General features: G+C 44.1%; 1 protein-coding gene across 1 annotated transcript in view; it reads right to left on the reverse strand.

The window, feature by feature from the left end:
• Positions 1 to 23461, reverse strand: part of LOC309550292 (uncharacterized protein) — a 979642-nt gene that overhangs the window by 240649 nt on the left and 715532 nt on the right. Inside the window, 3 exon segments of the mRNA XM_082250695.1 lie at positions 13143 to 13238; positions 15125 to 15681; positions 15684 to 16048. Of these exon segments, the coding sequence (XP_082106821.1) occupies positions 13143 to 13238; positions 15125 to 15681; positions 15684 to 16048 (1018 nt within the window).

Consider the following 23461-nt stretch of genomic DNA (forward strand, 5'->3'; position numbering starts at 1 on the left):
TTCTGGAGATTGCAGCCAATATAGTCTTTTGCAGCATTTGCATGGGTTTTTGTGTTTTTTATTTTTGGAGGACTTGTATAGGGTTGAGGGAAGTGGCGGGATACTACAAAGATAAGAACTATGTACAACTTGAGGACTTGGTAACTGAGAAAGCTATAATGAAGTGTGGGCTTGAAACAAACAGGAGACTTTAGCCTAAAGTAGAACTTTAGGCAAAACTTTTTCCTGGTGCCTCCATGGCAGCATACAAATGATAGAGCTCCGCCTCGACTCCTCCCTCAGGACTAGTGCATAGCATAAAAGACAAGAAGGTCCCTTCCCCCAGCATTCTCCTTTTTTTCCTCATACCTCTGGAACTGGTGAAGAGTTAGCAGTATGTCCCTACCTCTGCCTTACTTAGTTTGGCAGCTTCCGCTGGGTTCAGCCTCTCCCAGACGCAGTCCCTGCTCTTGGGTCGCTCATAGCACTAATAAGGCAGGGAACCCCTTCTGTGGATCTTTTGGGGTCAAAGCAGAGTTTCCTCATAGGAACGCAGTCTGCAGTTTCTGGAAAATTATGGATGAGTCGTTTCTGCAAAACAGCTGGGTCAGGTTTTCCCTTTATTCTATCATTTATTATAAATGTCATTGTTTTTCCTGAGGATGATGTGTGTATTATCTGTATCTTGTTTTGTTTCTTTCCCCTTTTTTTATATTGGTATGAGTAGGTAGATTTAATGTATTTTTTCCCCAGCAGGGTTACCTGTTCCCCAGCAGGGTTACCTGGTATTTGCATTGTGCAGGGGGATGCCGGTCCTTCTTCCTCGGCGGCGGTGTTTGTTGCGGCGAGCAGGAGCGTGTGCGCGCTCCTCGGCGTCCTCGTGGAGCGGCGTCGGGTGCGGGCGCATGCGCGGTAGAGCGGAACGTCACCAGCAGTGGGAGGATGCAGGCGCTCATTGCGTGGAGCCGCGGGAGGCACGGCGCGTGCGCGGGCGCATGCGCAGTGGCATTTCCAACACCGGGCGGCCATATTGGGTAAGGGAAAGCGATACTCGCTTTCCCTTACAATTAGGTTAATTAAAAACAGCAGTTTCCTCCAGTGGCCCTCCCTATGTCTCCTAAATAAAGGCATATATAAGGAGGCAGTTGAATTAAGTGTGTGGAGCTGCCTCTATCAAGAAGCCCTGCAATTGCTCCTTTACCGGCCCTTAGGTACAGCAGTTCTACTTTTAAACATTTGCATTTTTTTCTGGGATTATGTAATTTGTATACAGATGTGTATATGTGCGTGCTAAAGGGAGGGTTGTATGTATATATATATGTATATATATATGTATGTGTATGTATGCGTATATCTGTCTCGTCTAGATCTAAAAGCTTTTTTTCTCTCTCTCCTTTCTTTTCCTGTTATCTTAAAAAAAAAAAAAAAATGGGGTTTTTCCTCTCTCTCTTTCCCTTTTAGCTGACCCTGCTGTTTGTAAGCCATCATGAGTCACTCATCCCATGCAAAAGATCCTCACACTTCTGATAGGTATGGGACCAACTTTACGTGAGTATTAAAAAAAAAAAAAAAAAAAGAGAGAGCATGTGCCTTTGAGTGATGGGAATTTTCCCTCTCTCACCAGCCCTGCCCATTCCAAGAGATCGGAGAAATCTTCAAGACATCGAGATGACGAGAGTCCATATAGATCCCGATCCTCACATCATAGATCTGGAAGATCAAGGTCAAGATCAAGGAGGCGGAACTATTCCCCATCTCCCCCTCCTCATTCTTCCAGGAAAAAATGCTGGGCTTGTGGCGCAAATCCCCTCCCGGATAAATTAGTCTGCAAGGACTGCTTAAGAGATTATGCGGCCAATCGGGAGCAGGAAAGCAAACAAGTAGTAGACTTGATCAAACGGACGGTTAAGGATTCAATTTCAGAGCTATCATTGGCTCCGACCCAATCTGTTTCCGAACCTTCTGCTCATGTTCCAGATACCGAAAGGCCCGGTCCCTCTGCAACTATTACTCCTTTACATCCGGTAGAGCATCCAGCCAGGGAGTCAGACTCGGAGGGATCTTCAGATGAAGAGGATCTATCTGGGTTCCAGTATACCTTGGTTCAGCCCTTCATTCAGGCGGTCAAAAAAGCTATTGCCTGGGAGGAGGTAGAAGATCCCACTCCTCAAAAATCCAAATCCTATTTTCCATTCCTGAAAAGGAAACAGATCTATTTCCCTTTAATGGGAGAAATTAAGGAGGTCATTGATAATGAATGGCAGAAAACAGATAAGAAGTTTTCGGTGGGACGTATGAACAAGCTATACCCTTTGGCTGAACAGGATATGCATTCCTTAACCTCTATGCCAGTTGTAGATGCAGCAGTGGTCCGCCTGGCAAAGAACGTTACATTACCTATGGAGGACTCTACTTCCTTCAAGGACCCTTTAGACAGAAGGATTGACTCGGATCTACGAAAATCTTATCTGGCAGCAGGTGCAGCTTGCAGACCAGCAATTGCCCTCACCTCAGTTTCCACTGCTATTAGGTATTGGACAGGAAACGTCGAGACTGCCTTACGTCAGGACGTCCCAAAGGAGGACATAATCAAAGCCCTGGAAGAGCTCAAGATTTCGGCAGATTTTGTAGGAGAAGCGGCAATTGATACCATCCGATGCTCAGCCAGAGCTATGCTCCATTCTGTGATGGCAAAAAGAGCTTTATGGCTTAAACCATGGATAGCCGATCCTGCATCCAAACAGAACTGGTGCAAGATTCCATTTGATGGGAAAAATTTGTTTGGGGAACAACTAAATACAGCCATCTCGAGAGTGTCGGGCGGAAAATCGGGCATGCTTCCACAAGACAGAAGGGCTCGCAAGTCAAGGCCATTTACAGCAAGATTCCGTCCATCTAATGTGCGGGATTACAGACAGCCAAAACAGGCCAGAGAGGGCAGGAGACCCTGGAGAGGCACTCAAGCTTCCTTCCTAAATTCCAGAAAAAATAAAGTCCTTACCGCTCCCCAAGAGGCGCCAAAACCTTTTTGACGCCAACTTAGCCTTGTCCCTTCCAGTGGGGGCCAGGCTAAAACAATTTTTTCCAATCTGGGCAAGCCGCTGCCAGGATCCTTGGGTTCTATCGACTATTCGTTGGGGCCATTTTTGGAGTTTTTTGGGTCATCCTCCTCCAGATTCATTCCAACAGACAACGTGGCCGACCTCCCATCAAAAGGCACAAGCACTGTCTCATTTCCTGTCATCTCTCCAGCTTCAGAAAGCAGCAGTTCCTGTTCCCTCGGAAGAGCGCTTCAAGGGATTCTATTCTACCCTTTTTTTGGTCCCAAAGAAAACAGGAGGTTGGAGACCTGTTATAGACCTAAAAAAGCTAAATCGACACATTCTTCTCGAAAAGTTCAAAATGGAGTCCCTGCAAACGATTATCCATGCCATCCAGCCAGGGGACTGGATGATCTCTATAGATCTGCAGGATGCGTATTTGCATGTCCCAATTCTCCCCTCTTTCCAAAAATACCTGAGAGTCGCAGTGGGACAATTGCACCTCCAATTCCAAGCCCTTCCCTTCGGCTTGTCCACCTCTCCACGAGTTTTCACAAAGATACTGATCTCGTCCCTCGCTCCACTTCGAGAAAGAGGTCTAAGAGTCTACCACTATTTAGACGATATCTTGCTTCTGGCCTCCAACCCAGACCAGCTCATAGTCCACAAGGAAATGTTAATGCAGGAATTAACGGAAATGGGATGGTTGATAAACCTACAGAAGAGCCAGTTAATACCTACTCAAGAGATGATTTATCTGGGCGCCTTATTCAACACGAAACAAAGTTCAGTTTCGTTGCCTCCTCAGAAGAGGGAAGCCATTATTCAGAAAATGATCCAAGTTCGGCGGTGTTCTTTCCTGACAGCATCTCAATGCATGAGTCTAATAGGCACTATGTCGGCCTGCATCCCTTTAGTCCCCTGGTCTCATTGGCATCTGAGGCATTTCCAAGTAGCCTTTCTGGCACAGTGGAAGAGACTACATCTTTCCCAAAAGATCAGTCTGTCAGCATCAACAATCAGAAGCCTACACTGGTGGACAGACGCAACAAATCTTTCCAAATCGCATCACCTCGGCTCTTCCTCATGGATCACAATTACGTCCGATGCCAGCGGACAGGGCTGGGGAGCCCATTGCGGGGAGACAAGGGTACAGGGAAGGTGGCCTTTCCCTACCAACGGGATTGTGTCGAATATCCTAGAAATCAGAGCGGCTTTTCAAGCATTGTTAGCCTTGACTTCCATCATCAAGGGTCAGAGAGTGTTACTGCGTCTGGACAACAGGGCAGCAGTGTCTTATCTCCAGAGACAAGGGGGCACACACAGCAGATCCCTTCTCAGGGAAGTGGAGCCAATACTCTTATGGGCAGAGAAGAATCTCCTCGGCCTGAAAGCTGTGTATCTTCCAGGCACTTTGAATATGGAAGCAGATATGCTGTCCAGGAACTTCACGGACAGCAACGAGTGGTCTCTACACCCCCACATCTTCCAGCAGATAGTCAATCTCTGGGACTATCCTCAGGTAGATTTGTTTGCCTCTCCGAGCAACAACAAGTTGACCCGTTTCTTTTCCCGCTTTCCTCACCCATCGGCCGAAGCAGTGGACGCTCTGGTATGCCCATGGGTCTTCAAGACGGCTTATGCCTTTCCACCTCGCCCACTGATTGCGAGTTTTCTCTCAAGACTTCTGAAGGAAGAAGTCCAAGTCTTGGCAATACTACCCTATTGGCCGAAGAGACCATGGTTCCCTCTAGCCATGTATCTCAGCCTGGAACCGCCGACGAGGATCCCCTCCTTTCCTCACCTGTTGTCCCAAGGCAGGATGTTTCACCCGAATCCCCACAAGCTGGACCTTCGGGTTTGGAAACTGAAAGGGAGAGGTTTAAAAACCTAGGATGCTCCACAGAGGTCATCGCTACCCTTCTAGGAGCGAGAAAACCTTCCACAAACACAGTATACAATAAAATCTGGAACAAGTTTCAAACCTTTGCTTCTGGAAAAGGATTCAACCCGGTCTCTCCTTCTACGATTGACGTCCTCAGTTTTTTACAGACGGGTCTAGATTTGGGTCTTAGTCTGAGCTCCCTAAAGGTTCAGGTAGCAGCAATATCGGCCGCATCCAATAGAAGGTGGGCAGAAGACCCCTTAGTAGTGACCTTTCTGAGAGGAGTATTAAAAATCCGCCCTCCGGCCAGGCGCTCCTTTCCAAAATGGGATCTTTCATTCGTTTTGGAGGTCCTCTCAGATCAGCCGTTTGCCCCAGTAGAGCAAATTTCACTTTGGAATCTTACATTAAAAACGGTCTTCCTCTTAGCCATAACATCTGGAAAGAGAATTTCGGAACTCCACTCACTAGGAATTGGTGAGGAACACATTTCCTTTTTCCCGGATAGGGTGGAACTCCATCCGATTCATGGCTTTGTCCCCAAAGTGGCGTCATCAGCTTTCCTAAGAGAACCCTGGGCATTGCCAGTTTTTACTGACATGGATTCCGATACTTGCCATGAATTAGACATCGCCAGAGTGCTGAAAGCCTACTTGGCTGCCACCGAATCTTTTAGGATATCGGAAAGACTATTCATCATCCCTCACGGGAAAAATAGAGGGAAAGATGCCACTAGTAGAACTCTAGCCTCCTGGATAGTGAAGCTAATCAAAAAAACGTACATATCCAAGAAGTTGGTGCCTCCAACACAGGTGAAAGCTCATTCCACGAGGGCTGTAGCAGCATCTTGGGCAGCTAGGGCCAACGTCTCCTTGGAGACGGTATGCAGGGCAGCATCCTGGTCTTCTTGCCATACTTTCATCAGGCATTACAGAATTGATCCAGGATCCCTTTCAACTGTAAACTTTGGAAGGAAGGCACTAAGCTTAGCCATGTCCTCTGTCTGAATAAAATTTATTTTTTGTGTGTGCATTATCCCACCCGTGTCAGCTATTTATTTATCATTTGTATGCTGCCATGGAGGCACCAGGAAAGCGGGAAATTGTATCATACTTACCGTAATTTCCCTTTCCTGGTGCCAATCCATGGCAGCATACGCTCCCACCCTCGGTATTCTAAATTACAGGAGAATGCTGGGGGAAGGGACCTTCTTGTCTTTTATGCTATGCACTAGTCCTGAGGGAGGAGTCGAGGCGGAGCTCTATCATTTGTATGCTGCCATGGATTGGCACCAGGAAAGGGAAATTACGGTAAGTATGATACAATTTCCCGCTTTTTTTTCTTTTGGATAGAGCAAGGGAGGGTTATAACCCTGTCACATTGTTTTTCACCATCTGTGTCCCATTGCAGAGATTTCCCTTCACTTCCTGTCCCATACCCAAACAGGAAGTGACATGAAATCCTGGAAAATTAAGGGAATTCCTTGGGGACTCCCAGGTCATTAGAACTAGTGTCCCCATTGGTATATCTCCCCTTATTAGTTTTCTGGGGACAACTCAAAATTGGTATTTTCCTTTACTTTCAATGATAATGGTAAACAGGACAAACAGAGAAGGGGAATCTCCTTAACAGGGGGCACAGACAGAAATAAAAACTGACAGGGGTTCTAATCCACTCTATCCAAAACTAACAAAAATACGTTTTCTCCTCAGTTATTCTTTAACCACTTTACCACCAGAGGATTTTCCTGCTTTACGTCCAGGCCACTTTTTGCAACTTGGCACTGCGCGACTTTAACTGACAATTGCGCAGTCATGTACCCAAACTAAATTTACGTTCTTTTCTTTTCCACAAGCAGAGCTTTCTTTTGGTGGTATTTGATCACCTCTGCGCTTTTCATTTTTTGCGATATTAATGAAAAAAAGAGCGAAAATTTTGCGAAAAAATTGACATTTTCAACTTTGACAGTTAAAAAATATCCAATATATTCAATTTTTGTCATATATTTAGGCCAAAATGTATTTAGCTACATGTCTTTGAAAAAAAAATTCCCAATGAGCGTATTTTTAAACGCTTTAAGACCGGAAGATTTTACCCCATTCCCGACCAGGCCATATTTTGTGATTCGGCACTGCGTTACTTTAACGGACAATTGCGCGGTCGTGCGACGCTGTACCCACAAACAGAGCTTTTTTTTGGTGGTATTTGATCACCTGTGTACGATTTTTACTTTTTGCGCTATAAACAAAAAAAGAGCGACAATTTTGAAAAAATAACAATATTTTTCAAATTTTTTTTTATATGAAATCCCCCCCCCCCCCCCAAAAAAAAATGTAAAAATCAAAATTTTTTAACGTTTTAGGCAAATTTGTTTTGTGCTACATATTTTTGGTAAAAAAAAATCGCAATAAGCGTATTTTGATTGGTTTGCGCAAAAGTTATCGCGGCTACTAACTACGGGAAAGATTTAGGTCATTTTCATTGTTTATTTTTTTTTACTAGTAATGGCGGTGATCTGCAATTTTTTTGCGGGATTGCGACATTCCGGCGGACAGATCGGACCCCTAACTGACATTTTTGACACTTTTGGGGGTACCAGTGACATTGCTACAGTAATCAGTGCTATAAATATGCCCTGTTACTGTAATAATGACACTGGCAGGGAAGGAGTTAACTTTATTGGTGATCAAGGGGTTAAATGTATGCCTGGTGCTTACTGACGTGTGTGGGGGGAGGTGACTGTGTGACACAGACACAGATCACAGGTTCAGCTATGCGGAATCCTGTAATCTGACCCTGCCTGTCACATAGGAGATCCGCCCGCTTTGTTTACACAAGCGGGCGGATTTCCTCACTCGATCCCCAACGATCGGGGAAGAGCGGCGGTGATCACCGCCTCTCCTCCCCTGGCCCGACTCCCGCTGTGTCTGAATACAGCGCGCGCGCGACGCAGAGAAGGGCAGGAGTCCAGTGACGTATAAAGAGCCACTTTGCGCAGTACCAGCTCAGTGAGTGGTCGGCAAGTGGTTAAGTAGAAATAGTGTAGTGCGCCTCCTAAGGAGCAGGAAGTAGTATGGGATCCCCCACTCTGCACAGTCAGGCACACCGAATCTTCACAGGCACACTTAAGTCAAAGATGCCCATTTGACTTCAACAATATCTTTAAGGACAACTTTTCCTATATATAGTATCTATATACAGCTCTTCTTCCTCACCCCAGCGCACATTTGCTTGCAGAACCTAGCTGGAACACTGTGGGCACCTGACAGTCACTTAGTCAGGTGAAGCAATGGCCCATTACAGGCAGGAACCCGAGGCCCCTTAGGTGTGTAGTAGAATTTCAGTGTCCAGATGACATTACTCCTGTGGCTACTGATCCCAGTGCCACCTCTTCAGGCACTGCCAACCCACCTGGCTGCAGCACTAGCCCCCCAGGCTATCTCCTCCCCACAGTCCTCCAAACTGACACTCACCAGCCCACCTGACTGACTCTCAGGAGATCTCCCAGACGTGCTGACCTGCTTCTGCTGTCCTCTCTCCTTGCTCCCGTGTTTCCAGGAAGGGCTTCCTCTGTGTGTTTTAGGGGGAATATTCCAGCACCCGAGCCCCGGGCCTGAGGTCACTCCGCCCCTGCAGGTATGGCCCATGTCTATTTATGATGTACACTCTGCCCCCTGCCGGTCCATTGGCCAAAGCCTCATAAATATGCATGGCAGCCCCTCCTTACTCCCACCTTCCAACTCTGGAAGTTTCTACAAGCTTCCAGACTAGGGGGAAGTGTCAGAGAAAGAGCTGCCAGATGAGTCATAGCAGTCATACCAGACAGATCTTTGGCATACAGCTCACCACAGTCAGCTTCTTTTTTGTCACACGGGTCTCAGTATTCCTCCCCTCAGGTTCCCCACTTGAGGTCTCACCAAAAGCAGCTTCTGCTTAGCAGGGCAGCTGCCCCCCTGTCTGGGCTCATCCCCTCTAGGAAAAGACCCAGAGCTCTGTGTGCTCCCAGAATAAATACAGTCTCCCAGCATGCCATCAAAGCCTGCCTCTCTGGGACAGGCTGGGGCTTTATCAATATTCATGCAGCCATCTGCATAGCTTATCATCCAGAAACTTCTTAAGTTACCTGGATACAGTAGGAGCCATCCATAAGACTGGCAGCTGCAGAGTGCACAGAGAAGACCTAACTAAACAATCACAGCTCACTGGGTACCGTGAGCCAAACTATGATTTTACCGTACCTATGATTTTACAGCCACACTGACTAGTGTGGTAACTAATTGTTGCAATTAAAAAAAAAAAAAAAAAAACACTTTAACATTTACTTAACCACTTCCCGCCCTCCCTATAGGCAATTGACGGCGGGAAGGTGGTTGCATTATCCTGACCCGCCGTCATATGACAGCGTACAGGATAATGTGCTCTGCGCACATCGCATCACCGATCTCGATAAAGAGCCTACTGACGTAGGCTCTTTACCATGTGACCAGCTGTGTCCAATCACAGCTGGTCACATAGTAAATAGGAAGAGCCGTTGATTGACTTTCCTCAGTTCATGCCTGACAGGCACGAGTAGAGGGGAGCTGATCTGCGGCTCTCCTGACAGGTGGGGGGGGGGGGGGGTCTGTGCTGGTAACCAGAGCATTGATTACCAGTGCAGACCCTTGGGGGGGGGTGTCACTAGAGCCACCAGGGATGGCCACCAGGGATGGCAATCGGGGCTCAGGGAGCCTGCCAGTGGTGCCCTCTCCATCAGTGCTGCCCACCATTGCCATCTATCAGTGTTGCCCACCAGTGCCCATCATTGCCATCTATCAGTGCCACCCACCAGTGCTGCCTATCAGTGCCCACCAATGTTGCATATCAGTGCTGCATATCAGTGCTGCCTATCAGTGCCCACCAATGCTGCATATCAGTGCCCATCGGTGCCGCCTCATCAGTGCCTTTTTTTTTTCAAACTTTTCGGTCTTTTTTTATTTGTGTAGCAAAAAAGAAAAAACCTTGCGGTGATCAAATACCACCAAAAGAAAGCTCTATTTGTGTGGGTAAAAAAAATGACATACATTTAGTTTAGGTACAGTGTTGCATGACCACGCAATTGTCATTCAAAATACAACAGCGCTAAAAGCTGAAAATTGGCCTGGGCAGGAAGGGGGTGTAACTGCCCTGTATTGAAGTGGTTAAAGGGTAACTTCACTTTCGTGGGGAAGGAAAATCAGCAAATAAAAGAAAAAACAATATAGTGTATACAATTGCGACAAAAATCATATTGTAATTGAATGTTATTAAAAATGACCTTTCCTTTTAAATCTGCAGCTGTTGTAATTTTCTGAAAATGCAATGCAATATGGCCGCCTGGAGCTGTTCTGTACACAGAATGAATACTGACCACACCCCCAGAAACATAAATTCCTGCTTGTGTGATTGGCTCACCAATTTTCCCAGAAGTCTGCACTAAGATACAAGTCAGATTTCTGGCATCCCCTGCAACAAAAATGTCATTTTTGGTGAGATACTCCCAATAGGAACACGTCTAAAGGGATGCAGGCCCAGCAGCTTTCCTCATTAGAGCTCCGCAGATGCCACAGCTGATAGATAATTATGAAACCACTCCCATCTGACCCACTCAGCACAGAGGAACAAACAATGATTTCTTCAGAATAACAAAAGGAAGGAATCTGCAACAAAGTTTGTTATAATCCTTGTAATGTACAGAGATCACCCAGAGGGGAATGTTTTTTTCTCAACAAAAGTGGAGTTACGCTTTAACTATTCTAGCACCTACCCATGGGGGGGTTACATTTGGAACAGGGGGGCAAAGCCTTGAATGTTTCCGCCCTGTGTGAGGCCCTGTACGAACTTTATGATGACCCTGATTGAGCAGCTGCTCCACCTGTTGAAGAACACATCTCTTCTAGACACACAGTGGACTGACGCTGCTCTCAATATTCAGGTTGGTCGTTCGGAAACACTAAAGGATAAATTATCTCCAGTGGGGAATTTTGAATCTTTGAACGAACGTATCGGATTAGTTGCTCAGATTGTCCGTGGTCTCATGGAGCTGAGACAAGAGAAGATGGAAGCTTATTGCCACTCTGGGCCTGCCTATTTACCTCCCCTGAGGCTCCAATGACTCCAGTATCTCCATCACTTAACAACATTAGACATGTGCAATTAGTTTCGGTCCAAATCTAGATTCAGACTAAATTTTGTTTATTCAGAGATTCAGATACATGATAATAGTAACTAATTTAGTTAAAATGTGTTTATTTTAGTTTCATTTATTAGTTTTCTAACAGATTTTTGGAATCATTTGAATTCGGACGGTCGAAAAATGGTCAACCGATTCAAATTCTGTGTGAAGAATAGCTGGTTGGTAAGGAGCGGGCCATATTTAAAAAAAACGTTGGTGTGGGGGTTCACCCTAAAATCCACACCAGACCTGAAAGGGGGTACCCCCACGCTGTTTTTTTTTTTTCAGAATTTTTATTTGCTGGCAATTCTGTTTACATTCAGCTGTCAGTGAGGAAGCCCGCTGACAGATGATGAGTCATCGATTGTTAAGGACACGGTAGGCAGCTTCCTGGTCCACTCCCTAACCACTTGCCGACCGCCGCACGACTATTTACTGCGGCAGTCAGCCGCTCCTGGGCAAAGCGACCTACGTCGCTCGCCCATGAGCCTGAGCCATGAGCTCCCGCCCCCGCTCGTTCCCTGCCTTCCCCGCGCGTGTGACCAGCGGCTCAAATGTCCGCCGGCCACTCGCGATCTTCCATAGAAGAGAGAGAAGTACGGACGGGCAATGTAAACACAGCCATCTGTCATTCTCCCTGATGTAAGCACAGAGGCTATGAGATCTTGCTATGTAGGATCTTATGTCTCTGTGGTTACATCATAAGTCACGCCCCCCCCCCCCACAGTTAGAATCACGCCCCTAGGGACACACTTAACCCCTTGATCACCAATAAAGTTAACCCCTCCCTGCCAGTGTCATTTTGACAGTAACAGTGCATATTTATAGCACTGATTACTGTAGTAATGTCACTGGTACTCCCAAAAGTGTCAAAAATGTCAGTCAGGGGTCTGATCTGTCCGCGGCTATGTCACAGTCCCGCAAAAAAAAAAAAAAAAAAAGTCGCTGCCTTTACTCAATACAAAAACAAAACAATAAAAATGACATAAATCTTTCCCGTAGTTAGTAAACGCGATAACTTCAAAATACGCTTATTGCGATTTTTTTACCAAAAATATGTAGCAGAAAACAAATTGGCCTAAAATGTTAAAAAATTTTGATTTTTTAATTTTTTTTTGAGAATTTCATATAAAAAATGTGAAAAATATTGTTATTTTTTCAAAATTGTCGCTCTTTTTTTTGTTTATAGCGCAAAAATTAAAAATCGCACAGGTGATCAAATACCACCAAAAGAAATCTCTGTTTGTGGGGAAAAAACAATTTAATTTGGGTACAGCGTCGCATGACCGCGCAATTGTCCGTTAAAGTCACGCAGTGCCGAATCACAAAATAGGGCCCGGTCTTTGAGCACAGCCAAATCCTCCGGGGCTAAAGTGGTTAACAACCAGCTATTCTTCACACAGAATTTGAATCAGTCGATCATTTTTTGACTGGTCCAAATTTGAATCGTTCCGCAAAATTGGAATTTGTTAGAAAATTAATAAATGAAACTAAATGACACGAAATCAACAAAACTAAATTAGTAACATAACAAATCTATCCCAAAACACATTTTTCCATTCTGCACATCTCTAAACAACATCACCGAACGTATGCAGCTGGGTCTACCCTGGTCAGCCTTGTCTTCTGAGAAGTGCCCATGGTGCAGATGTGATAAACTTTGTATTGCAGAATTTTGGGACCACTCCTCTGATATTGTACTGTTAGGCCAACCAGTAGGGAGGCCACTATCACAGCTTACCCTGGGGCTCAGTTGGCTTACTTCTCGCACGCATCATTGTTTTTGCATGAGCCGGCGATGATTAAACCATTGGTGACTCTGGTTCTTGTGCTTGTTCCCTGGACATTTCCTTTACCCTTCAGCTAGGTTTGCTGCCTATCTGACTAGCTGATGGCTCCACCATTAATACTGGAACAGTTACGCAAGAAATGTATTTCCTCTTGACCAAAGACTCTCTGAGTCACAAAATGTTCCCCAGTTTCCATATTTTACCATCAATCCTTTTTTCCCATTATTCTGGGAATACCTTTGCTACAGGCCTATAACCCCAGTATTAATTGGTTCTAGGTGGGGGCTGGGGCTGTCTTCTTCAGCTCTTCCTCCAATGGTGGAGATGAGCTGAAACCTTAGTGGTTTATGTTGCTGCAAGCACCAGAAACAAAGTTAGGAGTTATGGAACAGTTGTGCTCGGCTGTTGGTCCCCCTGTTCTGGATCACCAACAGAAGCTACCATTGCAACATTTCTGTGAACAAGAACCAGACACACAATGATGTTTACTTGATCTTTATTGACTTCATATGTAGGACAAAGGTACAAATGGTACAAGCATTAACCACTTGCCGACCACCACACGACTATTTACTGCGGAAGTCAGCCCCTACAGGCAAAGCGACGTAGACCTACGTCGCTCGCCCATGAGCCTCCCGCCCCGCTCGTTCCCTGCCTAGCCAGCACGTGTGACCGGCGGCTCCGATTTCCACCGGCCACTCGCGATCTCCCTCAGGAGAGGGAGAAAGACAGATGGCTGATGTAAACACAGCCGTCTGTCATTGTCCCTGAAGTAATGACAGAGGCTATGTGATCCTGCTATGTAGGATCGTATGTCTCTGTGATTACTTCACTAGCCACGCCCCCTAACAGTTAAAATCACCCCCCCAGGGACACACGTAACCCCTTGATCACCAATAAGGTTAACCCCTTCCCTGTCAGTGTCATTTTTACAGTAACAGTGCATATTTATAGCACTGATTACTGTAGTAATGTCACTGGTACCACCAAAAGTGTCAAAAATGTCAGCCAGGGGGTCAGGGGTCCGATCTGTCCGCCACAATGTCGCAGTCCCGCAAAAAAAAAAAAAAAAAATCACAGATCGCCGCCATTACTAGTTAAAAAAAAAAAAAAACAATAAGAATGACAAATATTTCCCATAGTTAGTAAACGCAATAACTTTTGCGCAAACCAATCAAAATACGCCTATTGCGATTTTGTTTTTACCAAAAATTTGTAGCAGAAAACAAATTGGCCTAAAATGTTAAAAAATGTTGATTTTTACATTTTTTGTGAGAGAGATTCATATAAAAAAAAAAATGTGAAAAATATTGTCAGGGGACTGGCTGCAGAGAATAGTCTGGGTAGTTGAGGACTGGAACCCTACAGTAGACTCAACACAAGTAGGATTGCAAAAAAAAAAAAAAAGGCATAGGCAGCTTTGAGCAATGCTACCCTCCTTGTTGTGTTTTATTTTTCCAATATAGGACTGTGTCACAGAGTCATTGTGTTTATTTACTTTTTTGAACAGGGGGGTACTACATACCCCTTACTAATTCAGATAGGGAGCCCCCAAATACAGGCCTTTCCCTTTTTTCTTCAAGAAGGCTTTCAGATTTTGTCTCCCCCAAAGACCCTGCACCTATCAAGCCAAGGTTGCAGGGAAGAGGCCCTTGTTCTTATCAACATGGTGACAAGGTCCGTGGCCAGAGTAGCCCCTCCTGGCAAGATGCGCCCTGACCAGCTAGGCTATGTACTTGAATAGGGCCATGAGTGGACTTTGGGATGGATTTCACATCTTTTATCTTGTTTTTTTTTGTGTGTGAATTCCAAGCTTAACTTCAATACCACACTTAAAAGTATTGCTAGCAGAATCACAAGTTGCTAAGACACAGGTGGCCAGCCAGCAAAGCATCCTCTAGGATGCAGGTGAACTCTCTGTGCTCATTTTGTTGGGATCCCACTTATAATCCATATCATAGCCTCATCTAGGATAAGGGTCTGGTATGGACGAAGAGAATCCCCATTGCTTATGAAACAGCTGGCAGGGAAATATAATTTAGCAGCCAGCAAATTAAATGTTTTTTTTTTCTCCTTTTTTAAGTGTCACTTTTGCTTGTTTACATCGTACATGTACCCTTTTTTGAGAACCCCTTGCTTTTAAGCCATAAAAATAGTCTGAATTGAATTTAAAGATTCTGCTCTTTGACTTCAGTGGGGTTCAGATTAACATGCAAAATTATGGAGTAGTTCAGTGAACCTCCCGCAAACTGAATCCAGGAATGTTCAACTCATCCCTACACTCCTCTGTGAGATTTCTGATGTGTGACAAGTGCTGATTTCGGTGTAAAACATTTTCTACACTTGGGGCAGGAAAAAGACTTTTCCGCATGTGGCATATCTGATGTACAGAAAGATGGGACTTCCGAGAAAAAGATTTTCCACAATCAGGACAGGAGTACGGCTTCTCCCCTATGTGAGATATCTGATGTCTTACAAGGGTTGATTTATGTGGAAAGCATTTTCCACACTCGGGGCAGGAAAAAAGCTTTTCCCCCGTGTGGCATACCTTATGTCTAGAAAGATGATACTTCCGAGAAAACGATTTTCTACATTCAGTGCAGGAATACGGCTTCTCCCCTGTGTGAGATCTTTGGTGATTATTAAGGTCTGCTTTCCATGAAAACCGTTTCCCGCACTCGGAGCAGGCATATGGCTTTACCCCCGTGTGAGATCTCTGATGCTGAACAAGGGCTGATTTCTGTGAAAAACATTTCCCGCATTCAGGGCAGGAATACGGCTTCTCACCTGTGTGAATCTCTGATGTGAGTATAGATGGGACATCCATGAAAAACATTTACCGCACTCAGGGCAGGGATACAGCTTCTCCCCTGTGTGGATTCTCTGATGAATAACAAGGTCTGATTTACGTGAAAAACAATTTTTGCACTCAGGGCAGGAATGCAACTTCTCTGCTGTGTGAGATCTCTGATGTAATTGAAGTTGTTTTTTCCTTGTAAAACATTTCCCACATTCCGGACAGGAATATGGCTTCTCCCCTCTGTGAGATCTCTGATGTCTAACAAGATTTGATTTCTTTGTAAAACATTTTCCACATTCAGAGCAGGAATTTGGCTTCTCACCCGTGTGAGATCTCTGATGTACAGTAAGACTTAATTCAGAGCTAAAACTTTCCCCCCATTCAGGACAGCAAAATTTCTCCTCCCCCTGAATTCCGGCATCATCCCTCACAGTACGAGGTTGCTCAGAGTCAGAGGGATTTGATGGTCTATCCACACTGTGAAGTCCTCCATCCATAGATGAGCTCCTAGTCTTTTCTCCTGCACAATCTATTGTGATGTGTTCATCTTCCATTTTACAACCTGGAGATAAAGTGAGAGGATCCTTTGAGGGTTTCTTGATTGTGTGTCCTGGAAAATATAAAAACATGCTCAATAGATACAAGAGGGTTAGTTCACTTAAGTCAAGATTCCATCTAGATCAGGTAGATTTCAGTGAGCAAATGTTCTCTGTGGATGTCCCAACCAGCTGTGAGTTCCCCTCTAGGGATGATCGAACTTTTGAAAAGTTCGGTTCGACCAGAACACCCGAACTTCACGAAAGTTCGGTTCGGATTTCAGAACCCCATTGAAATCAATGGGACCCGAACTTCTGTAATCAAAAAACACCATTTTTAAGCCCTAAAACCCAATAAATGCCCCTAAAAAGTGCCTAGGGTTCTGGGTCATGCCCCAGGGACTATTAATCACACAAAAAAAAGTTCTTAAAAATTGTCATTTTTGATAAAAAAGCCAATTATTGAAAAATTAAAAAAAAAAAAAAAAAAGAGATTTTTTTGATTTTTACTTTGGATTTAGTATCTGGGGGGTCTAAAAGGTGTGCATGTGAAGTTTCAGCTCTGTAGCATGTCCAGAACCATGAAAAAAAAAAAGATAATTTTTCAGTAGAACAGGGATGTGGTTCGGGAGCCTCCTTTAACTTTAACACCTATATGATCTTTTTTTCTGGTTCTGGACATGCTACAGAGCTGAAACTTCACAGGTACACCTTTTAGACCCCCCAGACACAAAATCACACAAAAAAAGTTCTTAAAAATTGTCATTTTTGATAAAAAAGCCAATTATTGAAAAATAAAAAAAAAAAAAAAAAAAAAAGAGATTTTTTGATTTTTACTTTGGATTTAGTATCTGGGGGGTCTAAAAGGTGTGCATGTGAAGTTTCAGCTCTGTAGCATGTCCAGAACCAGAAAAAAAAGATTGTTTGTATTAGAAAACTTTAAGCACAGGAATATGGCTTCTCTGCTGTAACACCTTGCCGGTTTAATAGCAGGCATTTTTTTGGGTTCTTTGCAGTCAGGAAAAACATCTGAACTTGTGTATAGTAGTACTGTGCACAAGTTCTGATGTTTTGCCTGCCTCCAAAATTCCCCAAAAAATGCCAGCAAAAACACACCTGGGCATTTTTTTTTTTTTGACGCTAGCGTTTTTTTTTGGCATTTTTTGGGGTTCTTTTGAGGCAGGCAAAACATCTGAACATGTGTATAGGGGGGATATATAGACATATATGTCTGAATATATACCCCTAGACATATATAGGTGTGATAGTAGCAGAAATAAATGCTTGCGCTAATGAAATCATTTACAGTAATATATTTCTGCTACTATCACACCTATATATGTCTCGGGGTATATATTCAGACATATATGCCTATATATACACCCTATACACATGTTCAGATGTTTTGCCTGCCTCAAAAGAACCCCAAAAAATGCCAAAAAAAACGCTAGCGTCAAAAAAAAAATGCCCAGGTGTGTTTTTGCTGGCATTTTTTGGGGGGTTTTGGAGGCAGGCAAAACATCAGAACTTGTGCACAGTACCACTATACACAAGTTCAGATGTTTTTCCTGACTGCAAAGAACCCAAAAAAATGCCTGCTATTAAACCGGCAAGGTGTTACAGCAGAGAAGCCATATTCCTGTGCTTAAAGTTTTCTAATACAAACGATCTTTTTTTTTCTGGTTCTGGACATGCTACAGACCTGAAACTTCACATGCACACCTTTTAGACCCCCCAGATACTAAATCCAAAGTAAAAATCAAAAAATCTCTTTTTTTTTTTTTTTTTTTTTTTTTTTAATTTTTCAATAATTGGCTTTTTTATCAAAAATGACAATTTTTAAGAACTTTTTTTGTGTGATTTTGTGTCTGGGGGGTCTAAAAGGTGTACCTGTGAAGTTTCAGCTCTGTAGCATGTCCAGAACCCCAAAAAAAGATCATATAAGTGTAAAAGAGGGGTCCCACCATCCCTGCTCTACTGAAAAATTATCTTTTTTTCTGGTTCTGGACATGCTACAGAGCTGAAACTTCACAGGTACACTTTTTAGACCCCCCAGACACTAAATCCAAAAAAAGTCATGCCTGCCTCCAAAAATGCCCGATAAATGCAAGAAAAAGCGCCGTAGAGAAGCCGTATTCCTGTTCTAATAAAAATTATAAGAAAATGCTAATTTTTGGGGGGTTCTGGACATGCTACAGAGCTGAAACTTCACATGTACACTTTTTAGACCCCCCAGATACTAAATCCAAAGTAAAAATCAAAAAATCTCTCTTTTTTTTTTTTTTTTAATTTTTCAATAATTGGCTTTTTTATCAAAAATGACAATTTTTAAGAACTTTTTTTTGTGTGATTTTGTGTCTGGGGGGTCTAAAAGGTGTACCTGTGAAGTTTAAGCTCTGTAGCATGTCCAGAACCATAAAAAAAAAAGATTGTTTGTATTAGAAAACTTTAAGCACAGGAATATGGCTTCTCTGCTGTAACACCTTGCCGGTTTAATAGCAGGCATTTTTTTGGGTTCTTTGCAGTCAGGAAAAACATCTGAACTTGTGTATAGTGGTACTGTGCACAAGTTCTGATGTTTTGCCTGCCTCCAAAACCCCCCAAAAAATGCCAGCAAAAACACACCTGGGCATTTTTTTTTTGACGCTAGCGTTTTTTTTGGCATTTTTTGGGGTTCTTTTGAGGCAGGCAAAACATCTGAACTTGTGTATAGTGGTACTGTGCACAAGTTCTGATGTTTTGCCTGCCTCCAAAACCCCCCAAAAAATGCCAGCAAAAACACACCTGGGCATTTTTTTTTAACGCTAGCGTTTTTTTTGGCATTTTTTGGGGTTCTTTTGAGGCAGGCAAAACATCTGAACTTGTGTATAGTGGTACTGTGCACAAGTTCTGATGTTTTGCCTGCCTCCAAAACCCCCCAAAAAATGCCAGCAAAAACACACCTGGGCATTTTTTTTTTTTGACACTAGCGTTTTTTTGGCATTTTTTGGGGTTCTTTTGAGGCAGGCAAAACATCTGAACATGTGTATAGGGGGTATATATAGGCATATATGTCTGAATATATACCCCTAGACATATATAGGTGTGATAGTAGCAGAAATATATTACTGTAAATGATTTCATTAGCGCAAGCATTTATTTCTGCTACTATCACACCTATATATGTCTAGGGGTATATATTCAGACATATATGTCTATATATACCCCCTATACACATGTTCAGATGTCATGTCTGACATCAAACATGTCCTCAAAAAAGCACTGGCAGTGGCAGCCCCTGCAGCATTAAAAAATGCTTGCTGGTGAGAAGCCACATTCCTGTCCCGAAGCAGAGAAATGATCATTTCTCTATAGCGGTCACCCTGCTATGGAAGGGTTTTGTCACCCTGCCATAGCAGTCACTGTCAGTTAACCCTACACTACACTACGGTCCCCTGACACTTAACACTTTCCCTACAGAAACTAAATTTTTGAAGCTAACTTAAGTGTAAAGGAGCACTCTAACTACACTAGATATCCCTTTCCTCACACTAAAAATAGCTAAATGACACTTTTAAAGTAAAATTAACAGAACTGCTTCCACTCTCTTCCATGTCCATTATAACAATGCTGGGAATATGGCGGGGGCGATCTTATATACTGGGGGGCGTATTCACTAATGATTGGTCTAGGGACCCCCTAGTCACTCCAATCACATTCCTAGCATTCTTCTGCCCCCTCAATTGGCTTTTGCTAATGGTTCTGGTCCAATCACGGGCTTTTAAAGCCCATTTCCTGAAGCATTGCATTTTGGGCGGTTCTGGTTGCCGAATTCCGAACTTTTTGGGCAAAAAGTTCTAAATTCGGCCGAACCTCGAACACCCAATGTTCGGGCCGAACCGATGGTGGACCCGAACCGTTCGATCATCCCTATTCCCCTCTTCATTAAAAGAGCCTTTGTTCCTCCTTCCTGATCACTTCTACATTTACACAGCCTTGTTAGAAGAGCGGAAACCAATGGGGACTGGGAGGTGCATGCTCTTTATCCAACCACAAGCCTAGGCATTCATGTGATCTCTGATAATAAAGTAGCAGCAGAGATAAGAGAAAGATATATTATGGTTCACCTGTGCTGATCTCTGTAGGAGTGTCCTCCTCTTTGAATTTCCTCGTCATTCCAGCCTCCTCCGTATATTGCTGATCATCCCTCACATACGTCTCTTCTACTCCTCCCTCAACTTTCATGTTCATCAGATCTTCACCCTAAACCAACAGAATGGCAGAAAACAACATCTGTAAAATGGAAGTATTTAAAATATCATCTTGTAGAGTCCACACAACGTCTCCACATGTCAGAGTGTTCAATCACTTTATGTTCCAGACCCTCAACTCCACCCACCTGATGATGGTGAGGGATGGTGTGACCTTCCTGTGTGGAATCCTGGGAATACAGAGGATGGGGACATCTCTCTGGTGGATTTCTGTAGCTGGATGACTCCACCATAGTAATCTGGTAGAATTCTTTGTGTCCATTTAGAAGCTCTGACTCCTCCATCACCCCATCCTCCTCCTTTGTCTCTTCTTTAACTTCAACCTTAGAATCTCTCAGGTCTCCGATCTGAACATATAGTAAAAAATGACATGAATAGTAATGTAGCACCACCCCCGCAGGAGCTGCTGATTATATTATTGGGTCTACACCCTGCCTAACAACCCAATCAAATTGGCTCGATCCCTCCTCAGGCACAACTGACCCAGAATAGGACTGGACTATCAAATAGATACACAGGTTGGAATACAATACTTCACTATGCAACAATACCTTGTTACCTTCTTGAATAGTAGTCCTTCTGGGTGACACAATGGAACAACGCACAAGATTGTAATTAACCAAACTTAGTTTACTATGTATCAAATTGAATAGGGGAGATACAATACAATACAATACAAGTCCATAAAAGGTTATTTAAAACAGCTTTAAAAAGGTAAAAGAATACCCCCACACTCCTCCTGCATTAAGGCTAGACACAGTACCAGGTAGGTGGGCCTATCTGAGTCCCTCCCCCAGAGTTCTCTTCTTTCTTGTTGATCTTCGCTAGCAAGGTTATTGAATAGAGCTCATTTGTAATCCAGATTAGGAATAAAGATCAAGAAAGAAAAAACAACGAGCTGTTAGTTGTCACCGCAGGGTGTCTGCGTAACTGAGCAATAACTTCTGCGAGAGAGATAAGCCTCTGGCGACTCCTTTACAGACCTTATTGTTTGTCTATGAGTCTCCTGAGAGAGTATGGTGATAAACCCCGGGGTTTTATCACCTCCTACTGCGCTACCGCTATCTGTAGATAAAACTGTCTCTTCAGCAGATAAAGTCAGTTATTGGGCATGTGCCCTCTCACCAACAGAAGTTTCTCCTTCGCGCGCTTCCACTGCGGTCTCAGTCCTTTGGCTATATGCCAGCCGCGCGGGGTCCTTCTGGCGGATGACTTCCGGTCTCGGCAAACAGCAGTATGACCTCCAGGAATGTGCCTCGTGCTTGAGATGGGACGGTTCCACGTCGTCCCTCCAGGCTAAAAGGCTCTGGCCCAATATCCAGTGTCAGTCCTTCACTCTCGCTCGCTGGTTCCTCAGAGTCCAGCGCAGAAAGGCCCCCCCCTTTGCGCGCTTCTCTCTTCCTTTAAATAACCTCCCCCATAGTGCCGTGCGGTGCAGCCGTGTACCCTGGATCTTGCAAAGCAGCCTGGGAGATGTAGTTTCTTCATCTTGTGAAAAGGAAGTCACAGCCTGGGAAATTCCATGCAGCTACCACTAGAGGGAGCCTAGTTCCTGGATCTTGCAAAGCAGCCTGGGAGATGTAGTTTCTTCATCTTGTGAAAAGGAAGTCACAGCCCAGGAAATTCCATGCAGCTACCACTAGAGGGAGCCTAGTTCCTTCCCACATATCAAACAGTGTCTTTAGGCATGTTTAACCCCGCTACACACTCCCCCCACTTGAAAAACTTTGGTCCCCAAAGAGGTCAACAGTATGTACCCTAGTGCATAGGTTGGCATTATACAACAAAAACATTAACATTTTGCTGAAATAAGTCAATCTGAATATATCCAATTTTGTATTCTAATAGCAGTGCAACAGTAAAACGATAAAGTGCAATTAATAAGCAAATAAGTGATTTCTACAGTGTTAATATAGTGCTAATTTCTAGTGCTTTTATATAGTGCTCCTTTAAAAAGCACATGTGCCTTTGCAATTTCTTAAACACTTACATCTTAAAGTTTGTGTTGAAAAAAAAACATCAAAAGGTGAGAAAGAGAAAAAAACATATAGTGAGGTCAGAGCAACAAAATGTGCGCAAACATTAACTCACAAAGTAAACCAAATTGTGAACATCAAAAACTGTGCTTATTATAATGGCCAAACCCAATATCCTTATGTACAAACTTAAATGCAAACGTTTTCTACTTCAATACTTTGTTCTCATGATCTCTCACAGACCCCCCAAAACTTGGGTGGCTTGCACAGTTGTGCCTGGGGGTGAGCTAGGGTTGTCCCCCACCAAATCTACAGTGGAGGAACTAGGCTGGTCAGGAGATCTTTTGGAGGTAAAAGCAGCTTCTTCCGAACATTCACCCAATTGATCATAGGTCAGTCTCTTAGGTGGGTGAATGACTCTCCTTTCCCTCTGTTCCCGTGGAGGCATGCTCTCAGAGGTGCTAGGATCAGGCACTTCTGAGGATTCTTCAATGTCCCCCTCCTCATGTTCCAACACAGAGGAACCTGATGGTTCAAGAGAGGTCAGTTCTTCTTCAGAGAAGGGTGCAACCTCCTCCTCAGAACCTTCATCCTCAGCTGCTTCTTCTGGAAGCATATGAAAGGGTATGAATTCAGGGGCTTCTGCCCGAAGGGCTCCTCTATCAGCCAAGTCAGATGAAGACAGGGAGGCAGGTGTGGGTTCTGGCAACTGAGATGACCACAACCAGTCGGGTACCTCCTCTTCATCTTCCAAATCTTCAGATGGAGAACTTCCCTCTCCCTCATCTGGGAGCGTCGTCTGAGATCTGGTAACTGGTCTGGACCGGCGAGAAGTCGAAGGGGCCTCTGACAAGTCTTCCACAGGGGGCATACGAACCGCTTCAGAGAGAGGCAGCAAATGGTTCCGATGCCAAGCCTTCAATGGACCCACACTTCCTTCAGGCCGAATTTGGTACACAGGAAAGTTTGGCAGTTGCTTGCAGATAACATAAGGTTGGGACTTCCAGCGGTCTG

Source organism: Pelophylax lessonae, assembly GCF_965119305.1.
Source record: "Pelophylax lessonae genome assembly, chromosome: 3".
NCBI classification, from domain to species: Eukaryota; Metazoa; Chordata; class Amphibia; order Anura; family Ranidae; genus Pelophylax; species Pelophylax lessonae.